Source organism: Sciurus carolinensis, chromosome 3 (genome assembly GCF_902686445.1).
Source record: "Sciurus carolinensis chromosome 3, mSciCar1.2, whole genome shotgun sequence".
NCBI lineage: Eukaryota > Metazoa > Chordata > Mammalia > Rodentia > Sciuridae > Sciurus > Sciurus carolinensis.
Window position 1 is genome coordinate 82728596 of NC_062215.1, and position 18447 is coordinate 82747042.

Genomic DNA, 18447 nt, shown 5'->3' on the forward strand with positions numbered 1-18447 from the left:
ACCTGTGAAATGGAAATTTGGAAGTATATATAAAGTCTAGAATTAATAAGTCATTTGGTGGCCAAAAATAAGTCATTTTTGTGAAATCCTGAAGAATGCTTTGTGAGTGACTAGACATTTAAATGTGAAATAGGTGCCTTGTCCAGATCTTTCTATGAATACAGTTTTATATTTTGGGAAAATTGGGCAAATGTAAATGCTCCCCCATGTATTGTTTTGATTTAGTTATATGATGAAGATTCCTTAAATAAGGATGCATTTTCCCTCAGCAATCTCATTGGATTTTATGAAATAAGGGACAAAAAGGGAAGCTTCTTCTTGGTACACTTCACTAAGTGCTCACAGTGCTATTAGGTTATTTAGGAATAAATTATATGTGTGTCACATTAGTGCACTAAAAATTCAAAATGAGACCCAGCAGAAGAAAAGGTTACTGGGGAAGATACATCAATGTCAACTGATGTGGGAAATTGAGAAAAACAAACCACACACACACACACACACACACACGCACGCAGAGAGAGAGAGAGAGAGAGAGAGAGAGAGAGAGAGAGAGAGAGAGCCTGAAACTAAAAGCAGATAAAGAAAAAAATAAAAAAGTCTCCTTCTAGGTATAGTCCTCCAGGGTCATAGAGGACCAGAACCAAGGGATGAGACCAAGAATATGAGGTGTTGTCATACCAAGAGGGCTCTTCCTAGCCATACTGAAAATGACAATTCAAAATTTTGCATGTCATCATCATTTTGTGTGGATGGCTATTAAGAAGCCCACCTATCAGGAGATCCTTGCACAGTACCTACCTGTACAGCTGCCTCCCTCTGGGAGAAGACTCGGTGCTCAAGAAGTAACTGTGCAGGAGAGAAAACGACATACACATCAGTAATGATTTACCTTTTTCACACTGAGCTTTCACTTGAATTTTCTAAACTGTGGAAAAATAGGCAAGTGCTATTTTGTTATTCAACCACAGGACTTTGATCCATCTGAAAAACATACATTTTGTTCTTCATAAAATCATCACCCTTTTTCATAATCTCTATGTGTGTCATGTGCACGCTTCTGTGTAAGGTGTCTTCGAGTGAAGTATAGAAGTCTTTAAAAAGAGATTATTCTTTTCATGGCTGGCTTATTTTAACTAGGATGGTAAGCAAAACAATTCTAGTAGAAAAGATCTCATTTGAAAAGTCTGACTGCCTGCCTGATGTGAAAACCAAAAAACACTCACATTTTTTGAGTCGTTTCATCATATGCCAAAATCTTTATCACTTCCCAGTTTCCTGATGTCAGATGCCGCACAGTAATTTGCTCACTTTTACTCTGCAAAGAAATAGAAAATATTGATTTTCTTTTTATTTAAACAGCATCTCTCTGGTAAACATGAAAATACTGACTGCTGGTATCACATTTAATTTTTTAGTTCTCTGCTAACATTCAGTTTTCTGTGTTAAATCTCCAGGATACACCACACATTCCTAGAAACACAGATGGCTACTGGACAGTGCCTTTATTCCCGAGCTATAGGAAAACAGTTAAAAAAACTTCAGGTGAGCACACACCTGTGTACTAACTTGACAGCAGACTTTGGTACCAAGACTTTGATAACTTTTTCCTAAATGATTGGCAACTGTGCAGTTTGGACAACTTTACATAAAACATTTCTGCACAAACTATACTACATATAAACAATTATTAAAAAAACTGTGGAATGTTTAATTGAAATAATATTAACTTTATGATGAGTATTATAACTCTAGCAAGAACAAGATGCTTTCCCAATTGTTTAAGCCTATTTGACTATCTTTCAGGAATATTCTAACATTTTCCTCTCATTTTTGTACATTTTATTTCTTCTAATTTCAATTTCATATTTATTACTATATTTTTTATAAAGAGTACTTTTTATTTATAGGTTTTAATTGATTTTCACATATAACAAATCTATTGATATCCTTATTTTAAATATCTAGCTGAATACTTTTCCACATTTATGACCGTTTATTAATTTTTCTATGATTCTATGTTAAATAATTCCCCCAATACAACATTTGAAGTAGTAGCAATAACATTTATCTTTTTTTCAATATTTATCCTTTTTGGTCTCTGACCTTAAGGGAATGTTGGTGATAGCTCTTTAATAAATAAAATATTATGTTTTAGGCTGAGGTATGTAAATTTTAGGTTTTATTAAAATAATTTAGTATTAACCTTTGTAAAAATTTCCACAACTTTTATTAAAAAGAAAATCTAAACTGTAATACAGTATATATTATGTGTGATTACCTATAAAAGTCTGGAATTATCCTCTGTAAAAGATCATATGAGCCTGGTACTCCTTTGTGACCTGGTTCTTTGGTAACCTTTTATTTTATCTGTGTCATGAGTCACTTCAAGCTCTCTATCTTCTGGGGACAGTTTTGGCTAAATGTATTCTCAAGAAATTGTTCATTTCAACTAAAATTTCGAATAAATTGGCACATAGTTCTAGAAAATTTCTCTAATCATTAAAGCGTCTTTTGATCCCATTGGTCATTTCTTATCTTTGTATAATTTTACTTTCTTCATATATTTTTTAATCTCTCTTGCTGATTTGGGTCAGGATTGCTTTGCTTCATTTTCTTTTTCTCATTATTCTCTTTCTTCTTTGCAATGAAGAAGGATTACTTTTTAAATTTATTACTTCTATTCTTACTGTTTATAATCAGCTCAATTTCTGTTTCAAACATAATTATTTACATCTTTCTGTTATGTGTTGATTTTACCAATTGCTTTCTAGGTGTTTGAGTTGAGAATCCAATACATTTGATTCTATTGCTTCATTTACATTGTTATAATTAAATAAAGGTTTTTATTTTATTGTCAACACTGATTCTGAGATTACAAATTATAATACTTCTTTATATTATTATTATTATTTTATAAATTTTGCAATTTTGGTTTTAATTCTGCAAAGAATTGCAAAATTGAGAAAATTTACTTTTTAAAATTTTCTATTCAGAAAACCTGTTAAAAATGTAATATGGAGCCCAGTGTGGTGGCACATGCCTCTAATCCCAATTACTCAGGAGTCTGAGATAGGATGATAACAAATTGGGAGATCAACCTCAGCAATTTAGCAAGACCTTGTCTCAAAAAAAAAAACATGGGAATCTGGAGATGTTGCATTCCGGGTTCAATTCTGGTAATGTGCACATACACACACACACACACACACACACACACACACAGAGAGACACACATATACTGTCTTACTGATTTCTAGGTTATTGCATTGTGATTATAACATTCTTGCTTACAGAACTTACTTTGAGAGGATTTTCTTCATTGTCCTGTGATAGTTTGTTAATGTCTCATATAAAATTGAAGGGAATATATTATCTATTATTGATGTGTGTTCAAATACTTATAATCATATTAATATACCCTAATTTTCTACCTATACTACAAATATGGTCTTAACTCTGGGGTCCACTTGACTCACTTCTACTAAGAAAAAAACATTAACTAGTTTTTAAAAAAATTTTTTATTCTTTAAATTTTTATTTAGCTTTTAATTTTTTACAGACTGCATTTTGATTCATTTTACACAAATGGGGTACATCATTTAATTTCTATGGTTGTACACGATGTAGATTCATACCATTCATGTAATCATACATGTACATAGGACAATGTCTGTCTCATTCCACCATTTTTCACACCCCCTCCCTCTCATTTCCTTCTACATATTCTAAAGTTCCCCCATTATTCTCTCATTCCCCACTCCCTACCCCCATTATATATCATTCTCCACTTACCAGGGAAACATTCGGCCTTTGGTTTTTTGGACTTGGCTTATTTCACTTAGCATGATATTCTCCAATTCCATCCGCAATATTATGGCATTAACTAGTTTTTGTGTTACTCTATGCTCTCTATGGCTTAGATATAGATGTTTTCAACTACTATGTATTCCTTATAATTGATTTTTTTTGTTATCTTTAATGCTTTGGGGACAAATGTTCTCTTGTCTAGTATCAAGATTTTGTCCTTTCTGAATCATTTTATTTTAGATGCTTATTTTACATAAGGATTGAATTGGATTCTTTACCAAAGGCAAAATGAAACTTAGTATTTCTTTCAGTGTGTAAATAAAGTCAATACATTTTTTAAGTATAATTGATAATCTTTTAAAGAACTCCATCAATTTTTATGTATTTGCCATGGATATTATGTCTAAGGAGTTTTTTCCTAGGCCATCTATATTATTCAGTATTTACGTTTAGTGCTTCAAAATCTGGTGCTAGATTTTCATTTAGCTTTATAATTTAAGTTTACATTAATAATTTTCATAATATTCTTATCACCCCTCCCCAAATGTCTTCTTTGGTTTCTAGAATATTTTTATTGTTGCCTATAGTCATAAAATTATGATTTTAAATATTATCTCTTCTATTATTTTCTTCTTAATCTCATTTAAGAACTTTAATATGCTATCAGATTTTAGGTTATAGTTATTTCCAAAGCTTTGTATTTCTTTATTTTCATTCTGTTGACTGTTTTCATTTTTCTCCTTAGCATATATTTATATTTCTCTTTACTTTTCCTTGAATACTTTCCAATGAATTTATTTCTTGTTCTTATTTTTTCCCACTTTCCTCCTGATTTCTACTTTATGAGGCTAGTAGTAAGTTTTAAACTTCTCTTTTGACGTATAATTTCAGATCTACCAATGGTCGTTTAATTCATATTGGGGTATCATTTTATGGGTTTCATTTGCTTCATACTTGGGTTTTTTGGAAGTATTTTCATTTGTTAATTTTTCTTTTTTCTACTCTCAGTGTTCCTTACATGGTAACTTTCATTTACCAGTCATATTTTGTTCTTTAGGAATATCCAAGATACACCTACATGAAGGTAATGGATGGTTAGGTGGCCTGCTCTCTTTCTATTACTAATGACCTAAGAAGAGCACCATTAGGAGTGTATCTATTCTGTTGTGTTTTTTTTTTTTAATTAATTAATTGATTTATGGTATAAATTGAATTCAGGGACACTCATTCACTGAACCATATCCCCAGCCCTATTTTGTATTTTAGTTAAAGGCAGGGTCTCACTGAGTTGCTTAGTGCCTTATTTTCGTTGAGGTTGGTTTGAACTCGTGATCCTCTTGCCTCAGCCTCCCCAGATGCTGGGATTACAGGCATGCACCATGGTGCATGGCTGCATTCTGTTTTTTAATGAAAAAAATATATATATATTATTTATTTGTTGTTGTTATTCTGTAGAGTCCTTAATCTCCACTCCTATTTTCTATCTTCCCTTTACCACCAATATTTTAAGAGATGCTTCCTCCTTTCAAGTTTTCCTTTTTTAGGGAGTATTAAAAACTTTTATTTTCTGATTTTATTCATATTCAAGCTACTTCAGTTTGGTTTCTTGTTTCAAAATCGATTTTTAAAGGGAAGGCTACTAATGTTGCACTATTGATTATCAATTATTGATATTTGCCTATGCATTTGGTGAATACCTTTATTAGCTTAAATAAATCCCCATTGGTTCTTGAATTTCTAAGATTTCTAAATACTGATATTGTTGAATAAATAACATCCTGTTTCTGCATCTGTATTTATTATGATGATTGTGATTTTTCTCACATAAATAAAAATTTTATTTTATAGATTTCAAAATTTTAAGCAAAATTAGAAATTCTATATAAAAAATAGTAAATTTTTAAATGGTTTGAATAATTCAATTTGCCGATATTTGATTTAAGATTTTTGAAACTTTATTTCTTATGTGGTTCTCCCTCTTATAGTCTCTACTTAGTAGTTTTTGGTTAAAAGATGATACTTGTATCATAAAAAGTATTGAAACCTATTCTACATTTTTTCATTTTCAGAATGTTTCTGTGAAATGAAAAATAAATTTTCATTGAGTATTTGGAAAAATTCAATTTTAAAAACTATCTGTACCTGATGTAAAAATTTTTAAAGCTTAATATATTGGAATGATTCGGGTTGCTTCTTAAATTGCATTTGATATTTTTTATAGAATTTTTCCAATTCTCTTAAGTTTTTACATTTTGGACATTAAATTACGCATATTTGTTTTTGTAGTGCTAGGAGAATGTTTTTTTTAGATCTTTTCATATCTTTTTATACTTAGTTTTACCCTCATTCTATTTCTTATTATTTGGGGCTTTCCCAATTTTAATTAATCTTGATGAACAACATGAATTCAATTACTTTTTCAAAGAACAGATTATTTTGCCATACCTGTTTACTTTATTTTGGTTTTCTAGCTTATTAGTTTCAAAAAAATTATTTTCATTTCCTCATTCTAAATTGGAATGAATTTTTTTTTGTTTTGTTTTTTTGTTTTTGTAAATTCTAATTTCATATGCTCTGTATGCTCTTTTATACACATATGTGCATATGTGTGTGTTTACATTGTATATTGATACATATACAAGATGAATGTTATTATATTTATATGTATACTTAAATAAATAGTATAAATTTTCCTATATTATATCTATTGGAATAGTTTTTTTTCATTTAGTTCTATGTATTTTTATATACATTTTTAATCCATGAATAATAAGAAATTATATTTCATTTCCAAACTGATGGCCTTTTAAAAGTTATGATTGTTGTTGTCAACTCCTAATTAAATTGCACTGTGTTCAGAGAATATAATCTATTCACTGAGTACACTGCCAATGCATTTTTTTTTTTTTTGGTGTAAATAAATCCAAAATCTAGTTATTTGATCTGGGAGAGTTTTATCACCATATCTATCTCCCCAAACTGCTGGAAAACAGAAACAAAAGACCATTCTGTCCTCTACTACATATATAGTAAAATAATCTTCCCTCAGATGATATGAATGTCTTTTTGGTATACATCTACATGTCAACCGCTCCCTAAATAGTTTTTCCTTTGTTCTTAAAGAAATTCTCCAGCCATCTAGCTGTTTGAGATCAATGAGTACCTGATATTTTTACATCAATTTCATTGTACATTGTCTGAGTCATCATTGTCATTTACAAGTATTTGTTGACGTAAGGTATAAATGCAATATGAAACACAATTTGTAAGATTTTAGACAGATACAACCCAAGGTTAGTGTGGAATCCTAAATTCAGACATTTTATTGTCAAATTTCCACAGGACAACAAGTGAATAAATAACTATCCTCACTTATTTTTAGGTTCTGTCTTGAATGTGCCAAGATCAATACTAACACCTGTATGTTTTAGTACATTTTAATGTCAATATAAAAGATGAAAAATTTCTTACAACATTACTAAAGAAATTTTACTCAATATTTCTAAATGTCAGGACAAAATTTTCTTCACAGATTTGTAGGTTGATTAGTTTCTCTCTTTTCCAGGAAAATTTTGGGTTCGTGTGTGTGTGTATGTGTGTGTGTGTGTGTGTGTGTGTGTGTGTATGTTTTAAAGATGACAAAGAGGCTGCATTTAAATGATCCTGAGTAAAAATTCAATGCTTTGAAAAATGTCTGAACACAGCATACACAAAAATAAAATTTTACACTATTTACTTCAAAGATCCATTTACTTCGAAATATTATGCTTCTAAGTGTAAAAAGAAAATATCTCTTATTGAGAGTCATAATAAGAACCTCCCAAGCTTTTGATTTTATTTCAAACATCTGTAATTGCCTTGCTTTTTTTTTTATATTTACCAAGGCAAATATGGACTGGGAAATAAGTTTAATTCCCATCTCACATATTATAGCTTAGACTTAATTTCCAAATATATATATTGGGATACTGAGTTTCATAACAGTGAACACATTGATTTTGATCTGGATGTAAAGAAATAATCCCAATAAGAAGCAGAATATGGTAGATTACTCTATAGTTTATAAAAATACTTATCAAGGGGCTTGACTGCTTTGCATAAGGGGGTGCCAGTTAGCTTTTCACACACTTTCACCAGAAATGCAGTCACAGGAGAGGACATTTAATACAGCAGAAAATAACATTTTTTACTCCACACTAGTATTTCTTTCTGTGAATCCATAATCTCTGCTGTATTAATTTGGTAGAATAGACATACTTGAATATGAATGTAAAAACATAATAGACCTCTGAATGAAGCAATATGGCAACTTATTCAAATTGAACTCTCATGTCAACTCTAATTTTAGGGAGAAAATAGCATCAAAAACTGGAGATTTCATTCATTCTTAAAAGAAGTCTGAAAATCCAGAATATAGTGGTTGTATTTGGATTTAGAACTCAGGACACCTCTCCTGACTTGGTGGAGATTTTATTTTAGTCCAAGAAGTTAAAGATCAATTTTATGTTTCTATTTGTGAAATGAAAACACATTGATATCAGTAAAATTTAATGATGCCTTTGCTTTTTATCTGGTTATGCCCTATTCATTCAAATACCTGAATTCTGTTTAACTTTTGTAGCTTCTAAATAAGGAAAATGTTGTAGTGCTTAAAATAGAATGCTTTAATTTACTGTCTATTCATCACATGAAATGAACTAATTGTTTTCAGACAATGTTCTAATCAGATACAGCAGTGAGATTTAATGAAAAAAATTATTGGTTTGATTAGGTGATAGAACTGTGAATTTGGGGCATGGTATTTTTGTACAGTATTTGTAATGAATCATGGCACTTAAAAGTGTTCCAACTGAAATCATCAGCTCTCATGGGCAAAGCCTCATGTTGCTAAATAGACAAAGTGAATGGATTCACCAACATGTAATTTTTCATTTAACACAATTTTAAAAGATGACATTGTCGTTGCTTATGTCCACAAATCTGAACCACTTAACATAATGGGAACTATGATTACCCCATATTTGATTAAAAGAAAAAAGGCCCTATGTCTCTGACAAAAACTTTTCTTTGAAGCCTGAATTGCAGGAGGTATGATGTTATAGTTCCTGAAATGGGAGTTCATAAGTTAGAGGTCTATTTAAAAATATTTGGGAAGGAAGGGGAGAATATCTGAAGTGATCAAAACTTAATTGGTCTGAGGTAAAAAACAACAAAATGTTTAACCTCAGTGAGAACTTCAGAAGGTACATTAAAGAAAGTACATAAACAGATATTCATATGCATATAGCCAATAATTGTTGAGAACAACTTCACATACAGAAGCATAGACTTGATTGTTCAGAAGAAGTTAGTTTAGCTCTATAGAAGTTTAGAAAAGTCATATTTTTTTAAATATTGCTTTTAATTGAATATGTGAAATTAAGAAAATGCTCACAAAGCATGCTTTTACATATTCATAATAAAAATAATTGGGAAATACATGTATAAGGGAAAAGAAATATTTTATATGTGATTAAGGAATTCCAGTTCTGGTAATCAATATTAAAGAAATAATTCATAATTTCAATAAGCCTTATGTACAGTGCCATCTATAATTATACTAAATTGCCATTCGATTGAACACTGAACATTTATGTTTATCTATACACATCCAATCAACTAAATGTTAATAACTTAAAGGATTTTTTTAAAAAATAGCATATGAAAAGGTATTCACTGAAAATTTAAATTTAAAATATCAAGATGTAATAGTGTAATTTGTATAAAATTACAGCCAAGTTTAAAAGGAGTTTAAATACTTTCTTTTTATTTTGTGCAATTACTTTAACAAGGACTAGCTTCTGTAAATAAAGGGAAAAAAACATAGAATTTGTAATAACTCTCATTATAATAAAAATAGGTTGAGAGCAATAACTTGGTATATTGCCCTCTAATGGTTTTTATCTAGTCACTGATTGTATAAGACAGCAAAACGTTTGCAAAAATGTACCAATTTCATTTAAACAAACGTGTGAGTGAAGCAGGAAGCTCTCAGACATAGCTAAACATGAAGATGTGCAGTGGTGGTCTTTCTGACTGAGGATGCAGAGTCTCCTGGTCCTGTTACTTCTCGCTTTCTGGCACGCCCATGTTAAGTGTACAACAACATGGCAAGAGCCAGAAGACAGGTACAAGGTCACCTACCTTGGTAGGCATTACTATTTAGGCTGCAAGTTTTCGTGCTGTTTTGGAGGAGCAAATTTGCCACTGCATATCAATACCTAAACAAATACATTACATATGCATAGGCTTTACCTAAATACCTTTTAACATCTAGAATGTCATTTTCATGGGAATAACTTTATAAATGGAAAAAAGTGTTTATTATGTAAGAGTCCTTATTTCTGAATTATGTCTAATATCAAGAATAGAAATAACTTTAATAATGAATAAAATTGGATCATTTAAATACTGAAACATTATATGTCTACTTGAGGGAATACCAACCAGATATTAAAGTCACATTTAAGAATAATATTAAAAGTTAAATATTAAGAACACAATTAAATGATATGAGAAAAGTTATTCTTTAAATGTTACAAAACTAAATTATGTTTTGATTGTAGTCTTTAAAGGAAAATTACATAATTTAGTATAAAAAGAAATTGGAAATATATGCAGAAAATGATTAAAAACATGAGAAAGTGAGATAATGAGATTGTGGGCAATCATATATATTGTTGTATTTAGTTTACTCATCTTAGAATTTTTCAAATTTTTGTAGTATATATGTAGCAACAAGGCAGGCTTACACAATTCACAAAACATTTTTTTTTTTATATCAGATATTATTAAATTGAAGCAAGTAGTTGGGCACTCAACCACTGAGCCACATCCCCAGCCCTATTTTGTATCTTATTTAGAGACAGGGTCTTACTGAGTTGCTTGGTGCCTTGTGTTTGCTAAGGCAGACTTTGAACTCATGATCCCTCTGCCTCAGTTTGACAAACTGCTGGGATTACAGCAGACTGACTGAAACAAGTGGTTTTAAACTATTTCCTACAATAATGTGATGCATGTATGTAAGTAAACTCAGGTAAAATTGTATTTACATAACCATGGAATTCTGACTCATTAAGAAATAGATTAATTTTAGTCCACTGTCAGAATATCCATAAGTAATTACTAGTCATCATAATTTCTCAGTGTGGCAACCCACAAATAGACTTGAATAGCAACCAGAAAGGTGCAAGATGTTTTTTCCTTCACTGGAGGCTTTGCTACAATCTCCATAATAGAAGAGACACAAAGCAAACACATCTGCTCCCTGAAGCTCTCCTGAACATTTTAGAAATAACCAATTGGACTGCATGTCAGGCTGCTTTGATTGGCACAGAAGGTTTTTCTCTTTTTCTTTCACAGTTGTGTAAACATCTCAGTCTCCACACACCACCATCACCATTTGTCCAACAATATATTTGACTCCATTTTTCCTCCTGATATGTAGAACAGACTTTCTTCTTTTTGGAATTGTACATATAGAGACATAGGGTGCATTTATCCTATCTTCTACTATACTTTTTGAGTATACACAATTTGTACATCATCTTTTGTACTTAGATGTTTACACGGCTTGTAAAATATAAATTACTGGAATTTAAACATTCAATAAAATGCCACAATGATTTATAAGACTTGAAAAGCATGAATTTTGTTTTTGTCCAAAATATTTACCTAGTGTTTATTATAACAAAGTTTATCCTTAGCAAATGTTAGGTAAAATAATTGCTAGTGACAATTCTGTTTCACATTTAAAAAAAAATGAAAATGTTAATTTAAAATGCTACCAGCCTGGCCTGATATAGTTTAATGGTTTACCTTGATTGTCAAAATGTTATCCATATATAATGCATACATTTATTTAGAACATAATGGGATGACATTATACATTAGTCTATATTCAGTTTTTCCAACTGAATATTATATATATATTATATATATATATATATATATATATATATAGAGAGAGAGAGAGAGAGAGAGAGAGAGAGAGAGATTTAAAATCAATCTACATCTATACTATGGAAATAATATATGTTCTTAATTATTTATTTCAGACTTGATTAAAATTAAAGTAAAATTCATGACAATTACTTTAATAACAGACCTTAGACAAGCTTTGAATTTTAAACCATTGACACAAGATATTGAGATTTAAAGCATTAAGCTGTTCAATACAAATATATACAGATAATAATAACTATTTCAGAATGTGCACAAGAGTCAAAGGTTCTGCAGATTTCAAAGTAGCCAAGATGGTCAGGAAATATTTGCCACATTTCTTTTTCTTTTCTTTTCTTTCCTTCCTTCCTTCTCTTTTCTTTTTCTTTTTCTTTCTTTCTTTTTTTTTTTTTGGTACTAAGGATTGAACCCAGGTATGCTTAACCACTGACCTACATCCTCATCCCCTTTTTTATTATTTTTATTTTTTACCCTATGTATTTAATGTTTACTACTATTGAGTCATTATATTTTATAATTAAAGTCAAAGAAAATATTTAAGTAAACAAAATAAGGCATATATGTTAGAAAAGGGGAGGTAAAATCTATGATTACTCCAGTAAACTGAAATACTCTTAGAATTGATTAGAGTTTGGAAAGTTACCAATTAAAAAATTTGCAAAAATGAAAAAAATCAATTTGTTGCCCAATACAATAACCAAAAATAACAGAAAATAAAATGCAGTCATAAAAGCAACAAAGTAAAACAAATTATGGAACAAAACAACAAAATAGAGGAAACTCTATATGAATATAATCAAATCTTTTAGAAGAAGATGAGTTCAATACATAAAAGGGCTTCTTCATAAGTTGGAAACCCTTACATCATATAAGTATCTAAATAACCTCCCCAATATCAACATATACATTAGTTCAATCCCAGCCCTTTTTTATATTTTATTTAGATGCTTAGGACCTCACTAAAATGCTGAGACTGGCTTTGAACTCACAATCCTCCTGCCTCAGTCTACTGAGCTGCTGGAATTACAGGTGTGTGCAACCATGCCTGGAGGCCATACATTTTTTTTAGTTTATATTTTGTTACTATGAAATAATACTATGTCATAAAGATTCCAAAGTAACCACAAATATTTATCATAATAAATTTTTTACCTGTGACACTAGAATGATTATTCAGTTAATTTTAAGAAATGTTTTATTTTCTCAAGAATGTTTGTAAAAGGACTGGGAGATAGCTCAGTTGGTAGAGCGCTTAGGTTCGATCCCGAGTACCACAAAAAAAAAAAAAAAAAAAAAAAAAAAGTTTGTAGAATTTGAAATTAAGTCAAACTGATATTAATCTTGACATATTGAAACCACTTGTGAATTTATGTAGTTTTTAAATAATTAAATAAAACATTTTAAACTGTTAACATTCTTTCAAAATTTAGAGGAAAGCAAAAATTTTCCTACTTTAATCAAAAAAGACCATAAACATATTATATAGCACCTGTATCTTTGACAACAAATAAAAATTAATCTAACAGTTTTTTAAAACCTACATGGTATTTTCCTATGTGGGTCAATGTACCTTTAATTTATTCATTCATTCAATTTTAGTGGACATTTAATTTGCTTTCAGCATTCAAAATTTTTATAACGCCTTGAAAATATTATTTGTACAAAATGGTAATAAGTATATGCTGAATAAAATTCTTCCTTTAGCTTGTCCTCAGGTCCTTGAAAGTTGGATGCTTTTCATTGATTAGATTATCTATTCCAAGGCCCTCAGTCCATAGCACATATGTATGACTCAATAATTAATTGCCATTTGAGACTGTTTTGTGCAAAATTACTGCTTACATTTATGACTGTGGACTGGGGTTCTTTTCTTAAAATGTCTATGAGTTGTATATGACTGCACTTCACAGACATTAACTGTAAGCTCGAAATTCCATAAGAATTGGACTTGTAGGGACATAATGACAATGAAATTGAACCACAGAAAGAAGCCAGCACTTACCTGGATGAGGAACATAGCTATATGATGGAATTCTCCACGGCCTCCCTGCTTGACAGGAACTGTCATAAAGAATTTGCTGCCATCTCTAGAAAATACAGGTTCCTCATTCTAAAATATAGAAGCACATATAAGAATCCTAAATGGTACATGAAATTTGTGTTACCTACTGTTAAATCAAACATGGTGTATAAATTACTGATTTTGAATTAGTTTGGAAACTGATCCAAGTATTTACAAAAACAAAGAGTATGACATTTAGTATTTTTGAAATTGAACTTCATGTGACACTTTGTTGTCTGCATGTATGTGCACATGACAGAGAAGCTCTGTGCACAGTGAACAGACATGATGCTTTTAAATTGATTCACACAAAAACTTCCATGTGGAATTGTGTCTGGCAATTTATTCTTCATAGGCAAGGAAAATATGAACATCTACATCAGTTTATAAAGTTTTTAAAAAGTTATAAACAGTTCATAACAGTTCATATAGTTTTCAGAACTCTTTCACTCAGCAGCTCTAGTTACTTGAAGATTCAATACTGAAAATGAGCACAAAATTTACCTAAAATATGAACGCAAAAAGTTACAGAAAATAATTTCATTCAAGTTTCTTGTTTCCATTGCTCATCTCTCCACAAACACACAAACAAATGCCCAGCCACAACAGTGAATTCCTAATTGATAGTTTTTAATTAATTATAGAGGCATATTAAGTAAATGAAATTATTTTTGAAAAGCAAATGATAAAAGCCACATTTAGAGATTGGTTTATTTTGCTTCCAGGAGAATGTTCAGGAAATGTATTTATCTGACAGAACACTGAATTCTTTCCTATCAAATTAATGAGAGTGGTTATATATAGAAAAAAAAAAGGCTTTTATGTGTAGGTTTTTTTAAATGGCCTTCCAACCTGTTTTGATGACTTGTCCCTATGCTTTCTGATATGTCTTCTTGTCCTTCTGCTTTCTCCCTGGGCTCCTGATCCACAGTCTTTGCATTTTTTTATTACCTTGTCTAGCTCTTCCTCTTGTCTCCTTCATATCTCTGTTCCAATGTCACCTTATCAATGAGGACTCTACTGATTATCTCATGTAAAGCATAACCAGAGAAGCCAGATCATCTAAGTCTATGACATCCTTCATCATCTTTTACCTTCTTTTTACTTTGTAAATAACAACCATCATCATTCAACATATATTTTATATATACATGCATCTGTTTGTGAGTGTATGCATATGAATACAAGCATGTGTAGATGCATGTAAATATGCAATTTTGTTCTGTAATGCGAGCCCCACAAGGCAGGAACCTTTAATTCTACGTTTCCACCATTTCGGACAGTGACTTGTAAATTGTGTTTGATAAATTATATACTGAATTAATAAATCAATAAGTATTTTAATATGCTAGAGAGACAGATTTTAACTTTATCAGTAAGAAGATCCATTAATAGTCATAAAAAGATATATTCCTATTCTGCTTCATGAACATTTAGGAAAACCTAAGATAATACATGTAATAAATTGAAAACTCTGATATATACTTCAAGGTCAGGAAAGTAGCATTACTGCTATATGACAGACAAAATACTTGACTGAATAAATCCCATTTTTCAACTATAATAGAGTCAATAATTCTATCTGTTCCATCTCTCCCTCTATCTTTAGGGCATTTTCCATGTGAAACAAACTTTCTGTTTCCTGTGGTAATTTTTACTTTTTTTTTTTAACTTAATTTCATGAGACGTACACCATTTTCAAATTTCCCTGAAGAACCTCTACAAATTAAGGAATCTCTCATTAAATACTCTAAAAGGTATCCCATATTTGCCTATGTATTGAACATTATACAATATTATGTTGCTCTATTAATTTGTTGGTTTACTCTCATAGTCAATTAATAATTAAATCTGATTTGCTTAATTCTGTTGGGCAGAACATAATAGGTGCCCAACTTTTAATTGATAAACAAATGAGTACACATACCCAATAACCCAAAAAATTGTTTTATACATATATCACTCTATTCACCATACTTCTACAATATGTTGACCTTACTCACATTCTCTCACTGAACTCCATTCAAGGATAAATAGTTATTGTTTGGTAAGGAGATACTAAGCATTCTTTCACTAATAACACCCCTTCTTCCATTCTGGTGCCTTCAAAGTGGTTCATAAAAAGAACATATCGGGGGGGTTCTACCTGAAATGTTTGCGAGTCTGACATGCCTTGAACTTGGGATGTTGAACTTGGTAACTTGACCCAATTTATCATATATTGGTCATCCTAACTTAAAGTTCCTTAAAAACCAGGCCAGTCCTGTCCACTTGTCTCTGTCCTTGCTATTATCTAGAAAGTAAGCATATGATTCAAATTTCTAGTCATCTTAAAAATTTACTTCCTCTCATTACTTCTACCATGCTCATCCCTTCAATCTCATGCAATTCTAGCATTCAATAAAATTCCTTAGAACTTCTTAAGAAAACAAATCGACTGTGATAAACTGCCAACTGTATTTTGTACTAAATAATTAATAACTGGATGTTTTGCTTTAAAATGTTTCTTTTAACCATTCATAAACTTGGAATTTTGAGTTTAGATATGTTGATGTCTGCTAAACTATTCTGAATGTCACTGACATTAAAAATATAGAAAGAATAGATTCATAAAGCAAGGTTACTCAAATATATCAATTTCCATTAAGTTCACATTTTTATGGTTTTATTTTCAGTATTGAATTTGAGTGAGAGTCCATTATTGGCTGCAAAACCAAGGTTTTATTCCAATTTATCATACACATTGCCTAGGAAAAAAACATTTGATTAAACTGATATTTGTGCATGTAGACAGATATATGCAGAATATATATAAATGTATAAATATACACATATGTACATATATACATATATTTCTATCTCTTTATATATCTATAATTCAAGCACATATGGGTTTAACTTATTTACATTTTATTTTATTTTTTTATCCATTCAATAAATGTTTGTGGAGTACTTCTTATATACCAAATCCCATGTTTGATGTTGGGATTACAAAGAGCAAAAAAACAAACATCCTTTCTGCCCCTAAATCTTAATGCAGAAATCACAAAAATGATGGCATGTGTTACATAAAGTCTATACTTTAGGATAATTTACATTGGGAGAGGTGATTTGACAGGGTGGTTGGGGAAGGCAATTCTTTTAAATAGATAAATTAAGCTGAGGTTTGAAAAATGAATAAACTTCAAAGAAGAAAGTAGTTGAAAGAAACTGTTCATAAGGAAAGGCATATGCAAAAGGTCCTTGGCTTATGAGGGCTAAGGTGGCTTGGATAGAAAATGGTTGTAAGGATGGTATGAGACACAGCACAAACAACTTCCAGTCTCATCTGTTGTGGACCATGCAAGGATGTTGGTCATTATCTGAAGGACTGAAAGAGAAGACAAAAGTTGTTTGAGTCATAGGAATGGGAATATGAGGATAAGGTTGGTAATATCAATCAAATGCATACTTCAAAAAATGTCACTCAGTCAAACTGCAGTGTGAACTGATTGGCAGGTGCCTGAAGGGTTAAGAGTTTGCAAATAAGGAAGGATTTGTGGTACCTGTCATTTAAACCTGGGAAATATTTATGAACTGGAGAAGTCAATTGACTTGATAGATCATTGAAAAATGTGAAACTTGATGATTAATTATATATTCAAGACAAGGATAATAGAGATTCATACTGAGAATTGAAATGGAGGAAACTATGCTAAAGGCATAAAAAAGTTTCAGAATGGATGCTAACTAATTGTTTTAATTGCTAGATGGATAATGGTGCTATTATTCCTGTGATAAATAAGGTCGGGCATGGAGGCATTTGTCTGTAACCCCAGCAACTCAGGAGGCTGAGGCAGGAAGATCACAAGTTGAAAGCCAGCCTCAGTAACAGCAAGGCACTAAGCAACTCAGTGAGACCCTGTCTCTAAATAAAATACAAAAAAGGGCTGGGGACATGACTCAGTGGTTGAGTGTCCCTGAATTCAATCCCCGGTACCCGCCACCCCTGCAAAAATGAAATAAGACCTGTACGGGGAAAAAAAAAGGTGTTCAGTTTAGACATAACTTATAGTTATATTTTACAGATTTAGGAGAAGATGCTAAGATGAATGTGAATGTTTCTGAACACTCAAAAGTGTCTGTGACTGTAAACGTGTAAGTTTCAATATATGGAGATAATTGAAACCACAGATGTGAATGACACCCAGGAAGAGAATATGAAATAAAGGACAGCGGTGAAGAGCCAAACAAACCCAAAACAACGCCACCACACAAAGTATAATGCTTCTCTTTAAAAAAAAGCAATGATGGAGTGAGCAGTGAAATGGATCTGACAGTATCTGGATAGCCTATTTGTGTTTCCTTCTAAATTGTCCAGTATGAGACTAGGTTGCAGAGAAATTTGGTTTTCACTCTATTGTACTTATCTCAATTCCAGGCTCATTTATGTCACACAATAGCACAGTGAGCTAGACTACATCTAAGAAAAATGTGTTCATCTGAATAATATCCAAATGACCAATTTATGTGGAGGTTTGAACAATTTCTGGGCAATTTGAATAATACAGATGGTTTCCAGTTTTGATGGGTTG

At 31.0% G+C, this 18447-nt stretch overlaps 1 protein-coding gene across 3 annotated transcripts in view; it reads right to left on the reverse strand.

Annotated features, from left to right (window-relative positions):
- Dpp10 (dipeptidyl peptidase like 10) overlaps positions 1 to 18447 on the reverse strand; it is a 1299115-nt gene that overhangs the window by 51083 nt on the left and 1229585 nt on the right. For all 3 annotated transcript variants that reach the window (XM_047546244.1, XM_047546243.1, XM_047546245.1), the window contains exons 13-15: positions 13814 to 13921; positions 1227 to 1318; positions 802 to 849 (exon numbers count right to left, since the gene is read on the reverse strand). In XM_047546244.1, coding sequence (XP_047402200.1) covers positions 802 to 849; positions 1227 to 1318; positions 13814 to 13921 — 248 coding nt within the window. The remainder of the gene's footprint in view (positions 1 to 801; positions 850 to 1226; positions 1319 to 13813; positions 13922 to 18447) is intronic.